Here is a 21,199-nt window from a genome sequence, read left to right as displayed (position 1 = left end):
CACGATGGGCTCAGTAAACCTAGTTTTGCTGCTGTCTTGGGACCTCCAAAATGGGGAGGGGGTTGGCAAGCACATGAGAAGGCTGAATAAACCTCCACCCCTTTGTAGCACTTCCTTTCTAAAATAGGTGTTGCCAGGGTTCAGATCTGCTTTTGGTAAAGTGGGGGAAGTGGGGTAGAAAAATCACTGCACGTGCTCAGAGGCACTCTTTACTTTTCCAAAAGGCTGGTTGTGAAAGCAGGGACAGGGAGGGAGGGAGATTCTCAGGCTTATTCAGCCCTGGATCAAACCTGGCTGTGTGAGTAAGTGAGTGAGTGAGAGAGAGAAAAAGAGAAAGGGGTGGGTGGGAGAGGGGATACCCCCACCCAGCTAAGGAGCCTTTTAACCACGGCTTCTGAGGTTCTGTGCAGCATTGGCTTGGTGAATGGAAACCTTCCTGGCAGGGCTGTGTCTTTAACAGCTGTGCAGCAGGCGTACATTCAACAGGTGGGGCTTTCCTTCCAGCAGAGCAGTCCGATTTTTTGGCTTACCATTCAGCACCTGAAAACACTGGAGACCTACCAAGGTGAAGAAAAATAGCAACAACAACAACAACAACAAAACAGTGACTGTAGAAAGGACTATACAGCAAGTGAGACAAAATCTGTGAATGCAGCATAAATCTAAAGCACCCACCCACCCAAGAATCCTGGGAATGATAGTTCACCCCTTGCAGGGCTACAGTTCCCAGCACCCTTAACAAACTACAATTCCCAGGATTCTTGGGGGAAGGGGGATATGTGCTTTAAATTTATGGCTTGTCAGGAGTAGAATACCTAGCCCCCAAAAGTACTTTATTGCATTCTGTGCCAGCAGATCGGCCGCCGTTCTCTCTGCAAACCTCATTCTCCCCTTTGTACCTTCCTAGCCAGGGACCGGGGAGATCCTGGCTTCCCCCACTTCGGCCTGGCCTTCTCTGCCCTGGGAAGATCTCTGTGTGCAGCTGCTGCTTCAGTGGTTGGCTGGAAGAATTCTCTTCTGGATGCCTGTTCCTTCCAGGCCCCGTTAAGGGCCCCAGAGTGACAAGGAGCACCCCGGGGGAACTGGATCGCTGCCCGTGCCAGGGTGATCAAAACAGCTATTTATGGCCCAGGAGGGGGATCCTTGGATGGAGGCCAGAGTGGAAACCAGCCACAGCACCTGGGAGGGAGAAGAAGAGGGAAAGAGAGGAGGAGGAGGAGAAGACGGAGCCTGGGAAAAGGGGGGACCTCCTGCTTTTATGGGGCTCCTGGCCGCCCCTCTGCTTGTGCCAGCAATGGAGTGGCACCTGGTGGTGGGAAGGAGGGAGGGAAGTAAGGAAGGTTCACAGCTCAGCAAGGGGAAAGTAGCCTAGTTTGAAAGAGCAAAAGAGGTCCGGGAAAGAGGATGCCTAGCCATCCTGCTCCCTCGTTGCTCCTCTCTTTTTTCTGTTCATAAAATTTAACTCCAGTGCAAAATAAACAAAACAAACAAACCCTCAGTAGGTAAGGCTTGCTTGAAGGTATCTACCAGGGAGAAGAGAGGAGATAGATGTTGCCCCAGTTTGGATAAAAACCCCTAGTTTGGGTCACAGGTTCCTGTGTCTTTGGTTAGCTGCCAGATAATGGCTCCTTCCATGGTTCTAGGGGGTCTATGTGTTCGTGGTGGTTGTTTGGCGTGCTCTTGGACACTGTGGGGGGGGGCATGCACACACAGACACCCGCACACGTACTTTCCCCTTCTCCAGAGTGCCCTGGGGCAGGAGGGAGGATGGTTCCATTTTTCAGATGCATCAAAATATGTGAGTGTTGGCAGACTGTATGCAGACACACCCCTTACAAGCACAGTTCATTACTGCATGTTCCAGAATGGTCCAAAGAGCTTCACAGTTCCTGCCTTTCTTCTTCTTCTTTGTAATCCTTCCAACAGCCCCATGGGCTACTCCTCAAAGGGATGTCTGCACCATCAAGGGTAGACTTGCATGTTTGAATGAGCTGCCATGGTTCTAACTTCCTTTAGGGATTGTCTTCCTCAGTACAGTGGTACCTCTGGTTATGAACTTAATTCGTTCTGGAGGTCCGTTCTAAACCCGAAACCATTCTTAACCTGAGGCGCACTTTCACTAATGGGGCCTCCTGCTGCTGCTGTGCCACCGGTGCACGATTTCCGTTCTCATCCTGGGGCAAGTTCTCAACCCAAGGTACTACCTCCAGGTTAGCGGAGTTTGTATCCCGAAGTGTTTGTAACCCAAGGTACCACTGTAGTGTGCATGTTCACATGACAGTCACCACATGAACAGTAATAAAGGCTGCAGTCCTCAACACGTGTACCATGATGGCCAATGTTGTTGGACTTCCAGCTCCTTTCAGTCCCAGCCACCATGACCATCAGGAGTGATGGGAGTTGTAGTCTACCTTGGCTGTCCCTGTATTACTGAACTACCCCCATAGTGGGACTAAAATGCATTATGTCGTGTTGCAGGCACAGAGAGAAATTCTGATACACCTGCATGTGTGAATCAGCCCTGGGAGAGAGATTTGCCCAAGACCACCCAGTGAACTTTGTAGTAGCTCAGGGCTATTTCCCATACAGCATTTTTTTCCTAGGCACAGCCAGGATGAGAAAAGAAGAAGATAGGCTTAGATCATTGACTTAAATAAATCAACTTCTACATTTTGAAATTCACATATTTCCTGAACAGGCATGAGCAAGCTGGCGAATTGCTGTAGCACAATTCAAACATTGGCTTGCATCCAGGCTCAAGTCAGTTGCACTCTGGGCACTTCCAGGCTGTTGCTATTCTCAAGTGGAATTCAGTCGCGTACTGGCAAATTTGGGTAGTGCAATTAGAGTTGATTGGGAGAGCTTGCGCAACAAACACTTCCTCCCCCAATGGTTGGACTTTCTGCAATTTTTTAAAAAATGCACTGGGAAGCTTTCTCTGCAAACAAATTAGTATGTACGAATGCTTATTAAATGGCCCACGTTGTCTGATTTTCCTGCAAATGAATCAGGAGGAATGCTCAAATAGGTTGCCATTTGGCACCCTTAATTCCCACTGAAATCAGTGAGGCTTAATTTAAGTCACAACTAACTTCTCCCATTGATTTCAGTGGCAACTAACTCTGCAATCATATATGCATATTCCCAGAAGTAAGCCCTGCTGAAGTCAGTGAGACTTTCTCCCAAGTAAATGTGCATAGGGCTGCAGCCTAACTTTGGTCGACTTAGTCTGGATCTAACCTGCTGGTTTGAAACTAAATGAAGTCTTAATATCAGCTAGGAACATGATCCAAAATGTGTGGCCATGGTATTCACAACTACATCTGTTAGAAGATAAATTTCTTTTGGGCTCTCTCTGTGCTATGTGAGAATACTAAGCAAGATCACTTACTTGGAAGTTAAGGTTGCAGTCATGTGCATATTTATTTGGAGCTAAGTCCTGTTGAACAAAGTGGGATATACTTCCAGTAAACAAGCATAGGACTGGGCTGTAAATGTCCAGAGCTTTCTGTAAACATAGGTTAGTCATTGCTGGGCAAAACACTGTTTGCCCATCAGATGGAAAATAAATCTCCACGTAGTTTGTTTAGTAGGTTCAAAAACAAGTGTCTTACTAGTCAACTATTATATGCAGTCACCACCTATTCCCTTCCTTAACTCCTCTGGCATGCACAGAGGGCTTTGGGAGAGGCAGGGTCACAGAATCATAGAATTGTAGAGTTGGAAGGGACCCCAAGGCTCATCTAGTCCAATGCAGGATCATCTGTTGTCTGTGCCTGGCATGGAGAGGACAGGAAACAGCTCAAGTCTCATGCTGATTGGAAGGTACTCCTGCTGTTTCTTACCTGCTCAAAAACTGCACTGGCAATTGAACCTTTGTCAGGTGCTGAATGTCCTGTTTGCTAGAGGACGGAGGGCGCTCGTCCCAGGTGAGCTGGCAAGTGGATTTGTGGAGGCCGATGCACAAATATTCATAATTTAAGAACTGGGACGCACTGAAGAGCTTTGATAGCGCACACTATAAAAGAGCCCAAGATCACCAATGTGGATGATCCTAGTGGCGTGTAGGAGAGCACATCTGTATCCTAGTGTCCACAGGCACCAGGTGCATTAGGAAGCCCTTGGCAATAAACAGGATACTCAAAACTTATGCATCGTTATGATGCTTAACCTCAGCAGTCAAGCGCCCTCTGCCCACCAGAGCTTTTTTTAAACAGACCAGACTTTATACAGTAATCTGTTTGATAGATGGCTGTGATTCAGTTTTAAGAGTTTGGCAGTATGAACTGGAACCTGTCCCATTCAGGTGTTACTTTAGATGGGTTGCTTGGGGGTTGGGGGAGACCTATGATGTATTTTGAAATGTTTTGTTAAAAAGTCAATTTTAAAAACAATCACACTGATTTTTATTTATCCTGAAGGGGGGTAGCTTTCCGCATCAACTGAACAGGGAATAGTCTAGCCACTGAACATACCAGTCCAGAGAAGGGGGAAGGTAGGAATTGGGAAAAGGATGACGTGGGCTTGAGGAAACCTCAGGATTTAGGGTGCGGATATGCATGGGGCTGGAGAGCTAATCTTTCAGCTAGGCTTTTAAGTTTTTTACTTCTGGCCCCTCCAGGTAGTTACTAAAAAAGAAAATAAATTGTGAAATATAAGTATAGATTTCTTTTTTGTATGATTGGAAAGATCACAGTTGTGTTGTGTATAGAGATTTGGTTCCCTCGGTGCAGAATTTGGATTGGGGAGGATAGTACCATGGCGCATACACCTTCAGTGTATGCATGCTTGTAACATTGGCTTTGCATGCAGAAGGTCACAGATTCAATCCCTGCCATCTCCGTGTAGGGCTTTCCCAACACCCTGGGGAGCCTCTGCCAGTCAGTGCAGGTAATACTGAGCTGGGTGCACCAATGGTTTGATGCTGTGTCTGCTGGTGTACCACTCTGCTCCACATGTCACAGCGGCTCTCGTTAACTACTGTAGCGCTTGATCATGTATGAGCAGGGCTGGTGCTGTGCCAGCTGCAGGGCTTAGCCAAGGGGTTCCGCTGCCACAGGAAGCAACAGCATGGCACAGTTCAAGAAGTGCCTCCCCACAATCTCTTGCTCCTTTGCCGAGAATTATAGGGTGCAATGGCGTTCATCAGAATTGCATCCTGACACCCATTGGGATATTGCAAAAGATTCTGGGGTACACGTCTCAGAGCACTGTTTTTTAATTGGAACCCTTAAGCTGAGCGATACCACTTGGGTTGTTTTTGATGTCAGGCTGACCCTGGGCCCCTGCCAAGGAATGGTCCTTTATATAAAGTTACACTCCATTACATAACCAGAGGATTTGGATCTAGGACAGCTGGGTTCACTTCTTCAGCTCTGTCCAGGACCCCCTGTGTACCCTTAGACAAGTCTCTCTCCCTCAGTCCCCCAACCTGCAAAATGGGAGGTTTGTTGCATTAGGCATAGGACCATTGGTCAAAACACAGTCACATAAATTCCACAGATTAAACAACAGCACGGTGCCGCAAAATATCACACATACCCGCAGACTTTTAAAAGATATTATTTCAACCACAACAACAAAACACAGAACACCATTTTAGGTATGATATTTTTACAACTTGTGTTATGTCCTCCATTCTTACACTTTGTCTTTGCAGCTGCCTCCGTGATAGTTAAACCAAAATAATAGCATCCTTATAGGCTTCAGTTATTTTCACAAGTAATCAAGATTCAGAGTGTTTGAGATTTTAAAATTTATTTTGCATCACCTGCATCAGTAATTTTAAAGTGACACCTACCTCATATGTTCTCTGTTCCACTTTCAATCCCACACTCACAACTTGGCACACATTTGTTTTCAATTATTTCTTATTTAAATTTGTATCTTGCCTTTCTGAGGAATGGTCTCAAAAGTGTCCAGCAGAAATAATACACATGCAATCAATTGATATACAATAAAATCAATACAACCTGCCGGAGATCCACAGTATGGGCAGTTTTATGTGTGGTGTGCAAAAGCACTCTTTGATGGACAATGAGGTTCATCTCTTTGTTAAAGTAAGGCCAAGACTCTGGGTTGGTGCACAGATACATTTCTTGACCTCTTCACTTAATGGCCAGCAGATAAATGTGTCACTGTAAAGTGATGCCACATTGGAAAGCATCACAGTTGAGCTCAACCTGGATAATATTCTAGTTCCATTGGCTAGCATTTGGTCCAGGATGACTGATTCACATCTGCCATCCCTGCATGATAGAATAGCCATCAGATGAGGACTCTTCCTGTGTGAGCCATCACTAAGATACAGCAGAAAGCCAGCTTTGAGGAAAACCATGATCAGCGGTGTACTTTGGTAATACAGCGCCCTGAGCAAGGACAAAATCTGGCACACACACAGACCCTAAATATTTATTATTTTCACAATAATTCCTTTTGGTACTATTGCTTTTTCAATCTTCTCAGTAGGTATCCATATAATATAGGTGGTTATTATCATCATTTTGTGCCCCCTTGGCTCTGCATTCTGTGCAGGGGAACTGCTTGTACCGCCCAAAATCTGGCTCTGCCATGACGCAGAGTCCTGACAGGAGCCCCATCCTCAACCAGTGACTTATCGGATGCATGTGGCTGTGCCCCAGCTAATACACTGCTTGATGTCTGTGTCTCTTATATTTTGCTTCAGGAGCCATGACGGAGCTTCAGGAAGTGCAGATAACTGAGGAGAAGCCGCTTCTGCGAGCTCCAGGAGCACCTGATCCGGGCAAGGTCAGCAAAAGGACAGGATTCCCCTGACTCTCCCTTTCCCTGCCATCCCTCTTTCTCCTTCTCACCAGTGTACCCAAAGCTGTCCAGTCTTGCCTGTTTCTCTCCTTGCTCTTTCCCGTCTGAAGCAGATTGGCAAAGCAGACGCATAAAAATTCTCCCTTACGCTGAGCTCAGTAGTTAGTCCATCTGGCCCAATGGCGGAAGGGCCCAGTGCTTCAGGCAGAAGTTTTGTTTTCGTTTTTCCCACATCACACTGTTGCTATATCCTTGTAGCTGGAGAGGCTGGCAAATGAACTTGGGCTCTTTCATGTGCAAAATATGTGCTCTACCCATTGGAGGCTGGTCCCTTATCGCAAATGCCCCACCAACCTTACCTGCCTGCCTTCTTCCTTACATCCAGTCCAGGGGGCAGCTCTGGGTGTCAGTTTCTTCCCCCCTCAATCTCAAGTGTTGCCCTTGCAGAATGCAACAGGGAGCAGGAGGAGGACAAAACCAGAATTATGGTAGTTGGCTGTGCCTGGCTTTGGCTCCACCTACTGGTGGCCTCCCTGCCTTCCACCCTACCAATCCCAATGGGCAGCCACCGCCACTGACTCTACCACCAATCCATGGCCCCTCCAGATACCTAAAAATTTCAACCTCTTCCAATCCACCAATTCTGCTGGCCACATCCATAGAGGTGACAGAGCTCTACTGAAAGATGAAGCATGTCTCTTTCAAAGCACTGCAGGACAGGGATGCAACAGCTGGACCATCTCTATTGAGGAGGGGGGAAATTCAGAAACTCATGCTCAACCACTGCGCTGCAGCCCTTCACTGGGAGTTGCTATTTGAGAGCTTTAACTCTATGAATAGTGGTATAAACCCTTATCCTCCCTTGGTCTATGCAGAGGACTTGTTTTGCCTTCCATTGATGATGAAGTGAGACATTTATATAAACTGGTTGACCGGAGAATCACATACCAGGTCCAGGGCATTATCAGGATTGCCAAAGCTGGCCTGTTCTTGGATACCCAGTAGAGCCTTGAGCTTCCAGATGTAAACGCTGAAATATGAATGAATGCAGTAAATAAAACAGCAAAAAAACACTTGCAGAAATGTTGCACTTAGAATCCTTTGCAGTCATGCTGCTGGAGGAGATTTAGGTCCAGACTTGTCCAGCCTGTTGTTGTGTTTCTGGAGCTGCACTGCAAATCCACAGACATTATGAACTGTACCCAGTGTTAGTCATACTCAGAGTAGACCCATTAAAATGGCTAACGTAGGTACATTAATTTCAGTGGGTCTCCTTTTGAGTAAAAGTTAGGTGACTGGAGCCCCTAGACTACTTATTTTAATTTACGGAGGCAACAGAGTTTGACCTGACCGAAGAGATGATGTGGTATCTGTTTTAATAAACCACAGACTGTATTTGGATAGAAATCAAACCATTGATTTATACGATCAACAGGTTGCTTTGTATCTAAATGCCTTGGTGCTATCTGCTTTGTCGTACTCAATACTTAGGGGTGCTGTCAACAAAGGATCTCCCCGCCCCCCAAGCTTGTGTTCCATGCGAAAGCAGCTCAGCCCTTGCAAGGGACAGTGCAGTCAAGTTAATTCCTTTTTACTCAGGTGCTAATCACTTCCCGGCAACTGATCTCAAAACTGTGAAATCGCCTGGGTTAAGTAAGGTGTGGGTGTGTGCAAATGTTCCCAGGAAGTCATATTCTTAATCATAGAAGTCCTAGGATATGTGGCAGGGAAAACATCTGGCACAGGTGTGCTTTTAGCCCAGTTGTCCTTACCATTGGACACAGGTTGCTGGGACTGCTCTGGTGAACTATACAGTCTAAATGGCTAGTTTCTTTGGGGAAGCATGGGTAGGGAGCAGGCCTTTGCTTTCCCCCAAAGACACAGTATGACCTCAGCTAAGCAATGCATCATTTAACAGAAAGCATGTAAGAAAGCAGGTTGAACCCTTAGCGTTACAGCTCTAGAGTGCAGTTAGCTTTCTGGGGAGTCCAGTTTTGCTCAATGTCTGCTCATTGCCCGTGCTGGTAAAAAGGGCCCCTATCTATAGCAGGAAGTCTCTGCACCCCCTTGATTTCCGCTCCCCTTCCCTATTCCCATAACTCTGATTCTTTTTCCTCACTTACTTCCCACCCTGCATTCTCCGTCTGTCTGTCTGTCTTCCCCCCTCCTTTCTCTTTCTCTCTCTCTGTGTTCTAGGATGCTGAACTGATAGCAGCCAAACTTCTGCAGGAACAAGGCCAGGTAATCACCACCCCTTCCCCTCTTGTTCACGGGGACAGAACTGGTTCCCCGAACCCTCAGAATGCCCCCATGCCAAAAATGCCAAACAGAAAGAAGCTGTGTTAACCCCTCAATGTTCGTTCCTTCTCTCCTTGTTCCATCCACGCTGGGTATACTGTACATCCAAGCATTGCAGTTGCTGCCTGATTGATTGAGCAGAAATCTTGCAAGTGCACCTTTCCCTCAGCCTGGAGTTTCAGAGTTCTACCCAGGGGAGCCAACTTGGGCCTAAAGTTATGGGTGCCCATGACGTCATGACGTCACGTGTGCCCTGGCCTTGGAACCTGACTTCTGGTGGCAAGGCCTCAGGGACGCTGTCTGAGGACTCGCGAGGTCTCGGAACCCGACTTCCACTGCCACCAGAATTCAGGTACCAAGGTCTCGCAAGGCCTTGGACAGCATCACTGAGGTCTCACAAGACCTTGGACATGACTTCTGGTGCTTTCAAGGCACCAGAAGTTGCACTGGGGGCTCTGCAGTGTGGGTGCTGAGCACCCACAACAAAGTTTTTGTTGGCGCCCCTGGTTCTGCTCCTGTTGAATTTCTGCCAACAACTCCTGTTGATTTGCGACTCTGGGATAAGACACTGAGTGCTTCTTGAGGGAGAAGCAGCAACCCCAGTCTGTGAAGGAAGAGTGAGCTTTCAGCACAGGGATGGAGAAGTTGTGGCCTTCCAGTTGTTGTTGGACCCCCAACTCCCATCACCACTGGCCATGCTGGTCATGGCTGGTGGGAGTTGGAGTCCTTCTGGAGGGTCCACATCCCCACGGTTTATTTATCAAGTCAGTGTTAGCCAGGTGTTGGGAACATTTGGCCCTCCAGATGTTTCAGAATTACAACTCCCATCAGCCCCAGCATGCATAGCCAATGGCCAGAGAAGACAGGAGTTGTCGTTCCATAACATCTGGAGGGACAAAGTTTCCCCAAATCTAACATAAGCAGATAATAGAGTCATGACTTCTGTGTAACCAACTTAAGGCCTTGTGAGCAGGAGCTGAGGGCACTTCTGGGGTTGCCACCTTTCTCTGTATGCTGAGAAAAGTTGCCTCTGTCAAACTGAAACAGAGCACTGCCTTAGGGTGTGTCAGACCACTGGTCTATCTAGCTTTCTTATTGCCTATGCTTGCTGACTATGCTCTTGTCTATACTCTGCAGGGTTTCAGGCAGGGGTCTTTCCTAGCCTTACTTGGAGATTCAAAAGACCTCTTGCACAAGATCTCGCAATGAGCCACCTTTAATTTCTCCATTGTATAATCATTAAAGGCATAACAGCTCTCCCATGGAATCTTGGCTCTGGCCCAGCCTGTTTCTTGTTTCTTGTCTTCGAGATATATAGGAGGCACCTTTGCCAACTCCAGCAGGCTAACACTATTCTTCCTTGCCATCTACCAGTCAATTCCTTGGTCAGTGCCAGGACCTTGATGGGCTTGAATTAAAGCTTCTACCATCCTTGCTTCCACTCTCTGGCCTTAAATGGCTGTAGGATGTGCAGAACCTCAACATCTGCAGCTTATTCCATCACTTGGGTTGCCAGGTCTTAGAAATATCCCTGCTCCTGTGCCTTTAACGAGCAAGTCCAGCCGTGCTCATCCCTTATGTTATGAAAAGCTTTTCCTGCTGACTTCTGTAAATCAAGCTGCTTTCAAAAATGCAGGAGCAGCCAGGACAAGTTCTGTCACCACCACTATGTTGAGGAAAGCTGCACCTGTTGAAATCCCTGCACCTAAAAAGGTGGCAACTCTTCTCTGTTTAGTCATGACCTCATTGACCAACCTTAGGCAAGGCAAAGTCCCATTTGGTAAAATAGGACAATATAATTATAGGGTTGTTACGAGGTTTAGTGACACAGCAGGTGTAAACGGAAAGAGGCAACCCTTTATATAATGGAAATGCTAAATAATAGCTGCTCTTCCTGATTGCAAAAATCTTATTGCACCAGTCCACCCACACGCAAGGTAAGTCATTCTTGTGCCCATTTTCCAAACGAGGAACTAAAGATCAGGAAACTTAGGTCTCTCCAAGACCACCCAGCATGACAGGGATCTGTCCAGGTCAAGCCCTGGGCAGGTCAGATTCTTAAACTATATTTGCATTTCATCCCAGAGCTAGAGGCAGACTCCTGGAGGCTTGGCTTCCAGACCTTACCAGCTGTTAGGATTCTGAGCTGCACTTGGTGGGTGACAAGTTTAGCTTTATTTATTGCTCCCTCTAAGAGCGAACGGAGGTGGGGTGTGCCAAGAAAAATGGAGCCAAAATGAGGTTGCTGAGTAACAGGAGGGGCAGTATTGGTAGCCCTGATGTTTTCCCAAGTCCAAAAATATATTTTAAAGGAATGAAATAAAACCCAGTTGGACCAAACAGAGAGAGAAAAAGACAACCTAGATGGACCAAAAACACACCACAAAAAACCACCAGCCCAAGCAGTCAGGGGGAGGATGTACTGCAAAAATTTTTTGCAATTCCACTTTGTTTATTCATTTGATCATTCATTCAGTGGTGTAGTGGGTAAATGCTGATGTTCGTGCCTTCTTCATGACAGGCCTGATAGCCAAGCCCCTCCTAAGCCTATACAAAAGAAGAAGAAAAACCTTTGACAGCATTTTTTCCCTTCAACCCATCCCCCACTTTGAACAGTTTGGGTGGGCTCAAAGTCTTGGTCAGTATTTTGTGACATTTTGGTTGGTCATGATGTAGGGATCTGGGATTATTTCAGAAAGGAAACTGCCGGTTTTAACCTCTTAGCTATGCTTGCTAAGGCTACCTCCCTCTTCCTCTGTTTAGTTTATTTGGTGGGTTTCTCTTTGAGTTAAGCTTAATTATTTGGCACATAAAGAATTGGCAAGTAATGCCCCCCCCCCCCCCCGCCGAGATGACGCCAACATCCCTGCCCCTCTCTGTTCCACCACACTGCTGCATTAATCACAATATTTCTATTGAAATGTTTTTGGGAACACAAACATGCACACAGGTGCCAAATCATCCAAAGTCAACACAAAAGCAATAAAACTACAACCCATAAAACAAATCAGAATGCAGGAGAGTAGATAAGAAAACGTAAGATTAGATTAGGCTGCAATAAACAACAGTAGCTGGTGTGCCGACATGGATGAAGCAAAAACCTCCCAAGGGGTTTATGGCTAGTTGAGTGACCAGATGCAAAAAGGGAAGAGGCCTCTGTGTATGGTCAGCTGGTACCATGTTGTGCACTCCTGCACTGGCATTATTCGCCACCCCTACACAGCTGTTAAAGACATGGGAGCAATGTCTGCCTTTGTACCATGACTGAAAACCCACCAAGCCAAACACAGCCCAACACTTTTCTGCAGCAGCAGCAGCAGCCCACAAGGGATTTCCTCTTTTGACTTCCTGCCTGGGTTTGCAAAACTACAGAAGCTGCCAAGTATGTTGTGTTTAGGCACAGTCCATTCTCTACAAGTTGTACCCTTTAGTATAAGCCAGACTTCCATTCTGCCATGTTCCCTTGGCATAGGATAGGAATGGGAAGCCTCAGGTCCAGGAATCGCCTCCAGGTCTTTCTGTTTGACTTTTGGGACTCTTGTTCCTCACAGGCCATGTTTCGCTGGCTCCTTTACTTGAATGTTTTTGCCTGGCTAGAACGTGTCCCCAAACTCTTATAATCCTCCTTTCCCATGCCTGGGTGGAGGATGGAGAGGGGTGTGAGAGTAAGTTAACATTTGTCATCCTGCCCACTTTTGCCTGCACTGCCACTACCACCTGATGTTTCCTAGAAGGGAATGTGACTCTCAGGCTAAAATAAGTTCCTCACCCCTGCCTTAGTAGAAACCCTGCTGCAGGACTGTATTAAGAGTCCTACCAGGAAGCTGTATATGACCCCATTAGAAATGCCTGTTAGTTGCCTCCCATAGTTTGTACACCAACAGGGGCTTCATGCAGGCATTCTCCTGTTGTGTTTAATCGTTGTGTGAGAGGGGGAAAGGCAGGGACAGCTCCTCCACCCCCCATTGCCATACCTGTCATTCTCCATGAGTTGGAGGTATAGCTTCTCTTCGGGATACAGAACCTGATGTCATGGGCTGTATGCCAGGAACGGTGCATGAGCAGAGAAGACTTCCTGCTTCAAAAGTTAACCCTCCAACTAACTCTTTGCTTCTGTCTCACTTGACCCCCATGGGACGGGTTGAGGGAACTAGCACTCTTCTTCCCCAGTGCATGTGGGCTCAGGACAAGGAGAACGCCTGAATAGGTCTTGTGTAGGACCTGAATACAGTACTCAGGGTTCAGCAAACAACCTTCCTGGCAAGCCACAATGCCTGGCTGGTGGCCTCTGTTTGGCTCAGTGGGTGCTGTCCCGGACTATCATCTGTAACCATTAGTCACTGCTTCCCGCTTTGGGCTGGTGGCAGCCTTGCCAGCAAGTCTTAAATCTAGGCTCGCGGTCGCTTGCCTCTCTTCTGAACTGTTTCTTTCATCTCCACCTTTTACCCTTTTCACGCCTGTGTTATTGCCTTTCTGGAAAGGAGTATCTGCCGGTGCCAAATCACTCAACCTTTCTCTGAGTGTCCAATTGCTTTTGAATACATTGAGTTCCCTTGTGTGCTATAAGAGAAAGCCTTAGCAGGAAGGGCTTGTAGAACAAACAAGGAACTTTAAAAAGAGAGAGGGAGAGAGAAGAAATGTGATTGTTTTGAATATTGGCCCAGGTTTCTCCCAGTGTATCATGGGAATGATAAGGTGGAGACGATCAGTCCTCTGACACTGAATTCTGCACTTGTTCTGGAATGTTGTGGGCAGTGTTTCGTTTTTAAGGCAGCGAGTGCCAGCATAGTCTTCACTTATGAGTCATACCGCCTGACCTTGCACACGCTTCAGATGTATTTCAAGATTACAACATGGCTTGGAGATGATTTGTACATTAGGAAAAAGCACAGAGGAAAGCGGATTATAATATATGGCATTTCATAAAATTCCAAATTGGGATGAGAAGAAAATGAACCCTGTATACTCAAAGCTAATCTATCTTACTTGGCATATTCCTGGACTGGACTTTACCATATAAACAACATGTTCTGGGTTTGATTCCTAACTCATATTTAAACCATGGTTTGGCTACTATTCTCAATTTTACCCTGAGAGCCTTGGAAGGGATGCTGATTTTAATCTACAGGTCAAAAAACATAGAGTTGAAGTAGTTGTAGGGACAAAGTAAGCAACTAGTGATCTTGATGGTCTTGGCGGGTACTTGGGCAGGGGAACAAAAGTGAGCATCCCATGAATCAGAGTCTTCTTTAAAACAAAACACCAAGGTTCTAGTCCTCAAGGCTGTGAAGATAGGCATGAAAATAGAAGGGTCAGAAAATCAGAAGCTGAGGGTGGTGGAATAGAAGAGAAGAATATTATCAATTTTTAATCACACTGGTAACTGGGTCTTTAACAGTATCATGATGTGCAGATAATAGAAGGGGGATAATATTTTATCTCCGTACTGTGATAAGGTCCACCTGGTGATTATGTATTGCTGTGCATTGTTGGCAATGCTGGGGACTCAAGTTCTGAGCAGAAGTTCTAGCAGCCGGGATGGGCCATGGTACATGCATAGTAGTTTTCACCACCCCATAACTAGCATAAGTAGAATAAACTGTGCAAAATAAGTGAAAATATCCAGTTTTGTGTGCGCGCATGTAATTTTCATTTCCCACTCCTTGTTTTTAACCATGCACCACACACAGCCTCAGATGTATGGGAAAGCAACAACTGACTGGGCCCTGAGTGGTCTTTTGACTTGGCCCATTTCGCTGCCGTCTCTGAACCCAGTCTCAGCCCTGTCCCTTGAGGTACCCTAATTTCAAAAGTGCAAACAAACTAGGATTGAACCTACGTCTTTACTCATGCACTGTATGTTTTCTGTGCAGACAGCTGCTATGATCAGCATACACTGGAAGCCTGGAAGGGGAGGGGGACTAGGATCACAGCAACCAGCTCCTTCCCCATGCCCATGTTGATTGTGCATTGTACATAGAATCTATGCATGCAAAATCTTTATGGCCATGTGATGTGCAACACCTGCATTTAGCTGGATCCCAGATTTCACAGAGGAAGCCCACACATATACAATCAGTTTACGGGTTACAAGGAACCATCTAAGCACAGAAGTCAGAGATGGGGCCACCACCACTTATGACCCGACTTCTCCCTCCATGCCCTCAGCATAAGTCTGGTTATGGCTGTCTGCACTGGGTTATGGTCTAGCCCTGTGATGTCACATTTGCTCACCCTTCTTTCTTTCTATCTCTCTCTCTTTTCCCCCTTCTACAGAAACACACAGTGGAGACACCTTATGGGGTTGTGACAATCACCATCCATGGGACACCCAAGCCCAAACGTCCAGCCATCCTCACCTACCATGATGTGGGACAAAACCGTAAGACTGGAGCACCCACTTGGTTGGGGCAGGAGGGAGGGGAGATTGGGGGCTTTCCAAGCGGTGCAACCCCAAGAGAGAACTTGGCAATTTGCCCTACAGTCCAGTTCGTAGAACGTTTGCATCAAGGATCTTGCCATTCTGGAAGAACCCCAAGAATTTTTTGTTTTGGTGGGGTCAGGAAGTCCCAGCACATATTCACACCTATGCAACACACACACACACACACACACACACACACACACACACACACACACACTGGGTCTCCTATTGTGTGGAGGTTCCTTGATACTATACCATTGGTGTGGGCAAACTTCAGGCTACAACCCCAAGATCCACCAGTCAGGTGCAAAATACAAGGGCCTATTTGGAGAATACTATAAACAGATGTCAAGGCCTATTTGGAGGCTGGAGCCAGGTACCTGCTGCCCCCCATGAACAAAACATTGGGAAGACCTGCATGTATGAGCACAAACCTACATCTAAGTTTGTGTGGATCAGAAATTCTAACAGATTAATGTAGGGAAGGAGAGCCATTTGTGGACACTATTCTTGAACAATGGGGAATCAAAAGCCTTTGCTTTCTGATTGCAAATCATCCTGCGATCTACTGGTGGATCCTAATTTGCCTTGATCTGCCCGCCCCCTGGGGATGCACTCTACCCCACCCATCACAATCAATCCTACCATAGCTGCTTGAGGACGAAGAACCAACACTTCCTAACAATGTAGAGGAGGGAGGGGCAAATACAGCCCCTCAGGACTCTCCTCGGACCACACCTCTCTTTGGCCACTCCCCTCACCACTGTCCTTGAGAGTTGTTGCCTGGCTGGAATATGTCCCTGAACTCTGATCATGCCTTTGGGTTGCTTGAGGGCGGAGGTGTGGGGAGAGGCGTCTGTGAGCATGTTTCCACTCTCCTGTTCTAGAATACCAGATCTTTGTGGCCTTTGAGGATGCTCGAGTTTACGTTGTGGTCGACTCTCAAGCAAGTCGGTTGCTCTGCCTCAGAGTCTGTCTGTAGGCATCTGACTCCTGCTGTCTCTGAAGTTTCCCACCCACCCACCTGCCTGCCTGCCTGCCTTCTGCCTTCTGCAACAGGCATTGAAAGCTGGAGGAGAGAGAAAAAACACTCATCCAGGGGAGGAGGAACTGCTGGCTTTCGTTCTTACTTGGTTGTTTATCTCAACCTTATCTTTAGCAGCTAATTTCCCCTACTACTCTCCCTTCCAACTCCTAGAGAAAAATAACCACCAAGTAGGGGAGATAAACAAGGGGCAGAGAAATGCAGCCAGCAGCGCCTCCTCCAGCACGTGTGACATTTTTATTCCCTCTAACCATTTATGCTGGTCTGTGAGGGAGTCTCCAAAATTCCCCATGGAATGGTGGAGCCTGCTCTCTCAGAGTGAGTGTAATGTCTAGCCAAGTCCTTAGTTCCCGTCCTAGAAAACAGGTATGATAGCGGTCTTCCTCACTGGGTTGTGAAAGTGAACGAAACATGGGTTGTCTTGCATTCTTTCCACAGCCAAGGGACCATTTAAACGATCACTGCTAAGAAGAAGAAGAAAACTTGAGGAAAGCTTTCAGTCATGCACCTTTGCATTTTGGTGCACTCTGGTCTACTTTCTCATACCCCCAAAAGGCCTGCTTTTTATTCCCTAACTCTTTAAAAAAAGGGGGGGGATTCATACCTTGATGTTAGAATCACCAGATTCCATTCTAAAACTTTAATTTGAAATTTTAAACATTGTCCTATTTATCGTTAATGTTTCCCAAGTTATCTGCACTCTGTTCCAGAATTCCCCACCATCCCTTGAGGCCAATCATCTCCTGGTTTTGAAAGCATCCTTTCCCATCATGGTGCCTTCCTGCAACTCCCATCAGCCCCAGCCAGCATGGCTGTGCTTCCATGGCTGTGCTGATGGGAGTTGTAGTCCAAAACATCTGGAGGGCACCAGGTTGGAGAAGCCTGGCCTAGAAGGCTCTTCTTCTCTTCAAAAGCTTTCACCCTTGTTAAGGAGAACATAGGAGCTCTCTCCTATTCAAGGTTGCTTGCTTATCTGAATGCCCCCATCTCTTGCTCTTTTGCCAGGCCAGCTGAAGACATTTTGATCCCTTAGACTGCAGCCCTTAGGATACTTACCTGGGGGAAAAGCCTCACTGAACACAGTGGGTTTCACTTCTGAGTACAGTGGTACCTTGGTTGTCGAACTTAATCCGTTCCGGGAGTCCATTCGACTCCCGTAACGGTTCAAAAACCAAGGTGCAGCTTTCGATTGGCTGCAGGAGCTTCCTGCACTCAATCGGAAGCCGCTTCAGACATTCAGCTTCCAAAAAAAGTTCGCAAACCGGAACACTCACTTCTGGGTTTGCGACATTCGGGAGCCAAAACGTCCCGAGTACCAAGGCGTTCGACAACCAAGGTACGACTGTAAACTTGCATAGGCTTGCATGGTAAAGCGAGGAATCCAAATAGCACCTTCCAGTGTAAAACAACAACAACAGTCAGTTTGCTGCCCTGTTTACTGACTCCTGGAGCAAGACGGCAGCCGCTGTCTTGATTTGCAGCTCGCCAGTCTCGACGGCACTACCGCTTGGCCTTCTGCAGCCTGACACCCACTTCTTCTGTCTCCCCACCCCCACCCCAGATCTTTCGTGCTTCGACACCCTCTTCCACTTTGAGGACATGCAAGAGATCATAAAGAACTTCGTGGTGATACATGTGGACGCGCCTGGCATGGAGGAGGGGGCCCCGGCCTTCCCTCTGGGGTGAGCCTTGCAGCCTCCATTCCTGCCCCACCCGCATCGTTGGGTGTGATGGGGACAACAGCCTAGCAGTCTAACACAGCCCCTGCTCTCTGCTCTCTTCCTAGGTATCAGTATCCCTCGCTGGACCAGCTGGCTGACATGATCCCCTGCATCTTGCAATATGTGAAGTGAGTTGGGGCGAGATCACACGGGTGGGTGGGTTGCGACAACAACCTGCGACGGGGTCACCTGCCAGCCTTCTCAAACAAGGGTTCTTTGCCCTGGAGTGTAAAATCAGAAAAGGCACAGCCTTTCATTCACATCAATCAAACAAAACAAAGCACAGAAACAACATCTGGGGACCCAAGGTAACCTACCAAAGTAAGATTCCTTCTTGGGTATTTCCCATTATTATCATTCTTCCAGTGGGATAGCCAGCCGTGTGTGTCTGTTACAGGAAATGCAAGTGTCTTTTGGCATCTTAAACACTAACAGAGTAATTGTGGCCTAGGCTTCCCGCCTTTTCATCATGAAGTGTTATATTCGGTTTGGCAGATTACACACACACACACACACACACACACACACACACACACACACACAGATAAATATAGATAGATAGCTGAACACACACTTAACACGTGGGAGAAAGAGAAAGAGAGGGGGAAGGGAATTGGAGCCGGGGGGGGGGGCCATGAAAACATGAGGCACTCAGTCTGTGCCATTTCAAAGTGTTCACTTTAGAGAAAATTCCAAAGGCACAAGATAAGCAAATGGCTGGAGCCCACTTCTGCTCCCAAGTGCCAAAAAGGTGCCAGGCAGCTCCTGCTCCTTTGCGTATTTTGAAACTGGCCTCTTTCTTCCTCCTTTAGCTTCACCAGCATCATCGGAATTGGAGTCGGAGCCGGTGCCTACATCCTGGCACGCTACAGCGTAAGTGGGTGGGGGACCCATGAGTGGTGGTCGGATTAAGTAAATGTTCTCCGTGCCCAGTTTGAACCTCTCCAAAAGCAGCAGGGCTGCAGAGTAGCTGACATCTGTGTTCCTATTAACAACCACAGAGCAGCGTTTCGGTTGTTTCCTGAGCTGAAGTACAGAGGAAGGATGGGCCCAACATTTGATTCCAGCAAGTGTGATGTGCTGCAGTAATTAAGAGAATTAGTTGAGAGACAGGAAATTCCTGTTTCAAATCTCAGGGGAGGCATGAACGCGTGTGGTGAAATTACATAAGTGGCTCTCTCTTAGAGGCCAAGACTTTGCCACAGGATGAATGGAGAAACTTCGTTCTGATGTTATCGATTGATTTGTTTCAGAGACGCCAGATCTGCATGTGTGCTCCCTGCTCCCTTTTTTTAAAATATATATATATATATATTTATCTTCACACCAACCTGTGAGGTAGATTAGACTGAGAGGGAGTACATGTCCCAAAGTCACCCAGTGAACTTCATGGCTGAGCAGGGATTTGAACCTCAGGCTTAGCTTGATGCTCCAAACGCACCACCCTATCTCTCTGGTTTCAGTAGGGATTGCTGCAATAATGTACACAGAGCAACTTGAATATGTGTCAAAAGCTATTTATGAGAGCTAGTGTGACAACGAGGAGGAGAGGACAAGCAATGCTCTGGTTCAGATCTCACTTCAGCCAGAACCAGAAGGGGGAAAAAGTTTAGCATAAGCAGAGCCTGTTGGATCAGGCCAAGGATTCTGCAATTGCCACATCTTATTTCCTTCCCTGGCCAGCCAGCTGCCTATGAGGCACTGAGAAGCCTCTGTTTTATGTCCCTGAAATTATACATAAGCAGTATGGTGAGCGCCATGCGAACATTTTATCCGCTAGTCATGAATGTTATTATGATTTTCCACAGCTCTCTCATGCAGACACCGTGGAGGGGTTGGTTCTGGTCAACATTGACCCCAATGCCAAGGGCTGGATGGACTGGGCTGCTCACAAGGTGAGACTGGGAAAGTGAAGGGGCTTACCACTGTCTAATGCGCCTAGTAATCAATTGCAGATGAAGTGAAGGGGTCTGATGCAGCCTTTGCTCACTTGGTGTCCTCCAGATATTTTGGATTGCAGCTCCCATCATTCCTGACCATTGCCATGCTGGCTGGGATGATGGGAGTTGTAGTCTAAACATTCGGAAGGCTCACAGTTGTGGCAGGCTGCTCCAATGGGCGCTTGAATCATTGTTCTTATTTCTACAAATTTAAACAGCTAACACAACCTATTCTTTGCCTGTTTATAATGACAAAAACAAAAACAAAAAAAGCCCATAAACTTTGGTGTTGGTGCCAGTTACCCATCACTATCGAGATAGCAGAAATTCCTTTCAGTCTATCAACCTCTCAGCTGCAGGCACTTCTAGACTGTTGCACTTTTGCGGATGGGATTCAACCACATACCAGCAAATTGAGGTCATACAATTAAAGTGGCACTTCTGCACAACAAGCCTATTTCCAGGGGGGAGGGGGGGGAGATACGTTTTGTGCTAAAGAAAGTGATGAGAGGCTTAATTCATTGTTATAATTTAGCTATTATTGGGGTATACTGGAAAACTAATTTGATTTTTTTAAAAAAAGAAAGTGGCGAGATGTTGTAACTGAAAGTGGAGGATAACAGTTACTAGATGGGGTGTATAATCTCCCCACAAACAAATGAATGCTCAATAGTTGCTTGACATCTAATCTCTTCCCCACAAACCTTGTTCAAAGAAACCAAGATGAGTGCTCCATAAACAGGTTGTCTGAAAGCAACCTCCATTTTACTCTTCTTCCTCTGTCTGCTGCCCTGTTTCATCTGCTTACATTTCTGTCTCCCTCTTTTTCCCCCTCTGGTTTCTCTTCAACTTTTTCTTCGCCCACTTTCACCAAACGCTTTACTCCCCCCCCCCCCGACTTTTCCTCCATATTCCTCCCAAGTTTATCGAAGACTCAGATGTGCAACCTACTCCCCCAAACAACCTAAAGGGCGGGATGCTTAGACAA

At 46.9% G+C, this 21,199-nt stretch overlaps 1 protein-coding gene across 7 annotated transcripts in view; it reads left to right on the top strand.

Moving 5' to 3' along the window:
- NDRG2 (NDRG family member 2) overlaps positions 1-21,199 on the top strand; it is a 39,820-nt gene that overhangs the window by 2,233 nt on the left and 16,388 nt on the right. For 4 of the 7 annotated variants that reach the window (XM_079951270.1, XM_079951265.1, XM_079951267.1 and 1 more), the window contains exons 2-8: positions 6,686-6,768; positions 8,980-9,024; positions 15,358-15,463; positions 18,112-18,232; positions 18,337-18,399; positions 19,084-19,144; positions 20,080-20,166. In XM_079951270.1, the coding sequence (XP_079807396.1) occupies positions 6,691-6,768; positions 8,980-9,024; positions 15,358-15,463; positions 18,112-18,232; positions 18,337-18,399; positions 19,084-19,144; positions 20,080-20,166 (561 nt within the window). In that variant the 5' untranslated portion in view covers positions 6,686-6,690. The remainder of the gene's footprint in view (positions 1-6,685; positions 6,769-8,979; positions 9,025-15,357; positions 15,464-18,111; positions 18,233-18,336; positions 18,400-19,083; positions 19,145-20,079; positions 20,167-21,199) is intronic. The other 3 variants (XM_079951271.1, XM_079951268.1, XM_079951269.1) reach the window with 1 other exon arrangement.

Source organism: Podarcis cretensis, assembly GCF_951804945.1.
Source record: "Podarcis cretensis genome assembly, chromosome: 13".
NCBI classification, from domain to species: domain Eukaryota; kingdom Metazoa; phylum Chordata; class Lepidosauria; order Squamata; family Lacertidae; genus Podarcis; species Podarcis cretensis.
The sequence above is the reverse complement of the archived record's forward strand: the minus strand, read 5'-3'. Positions and strand labels throughout refer to the sequence as shown.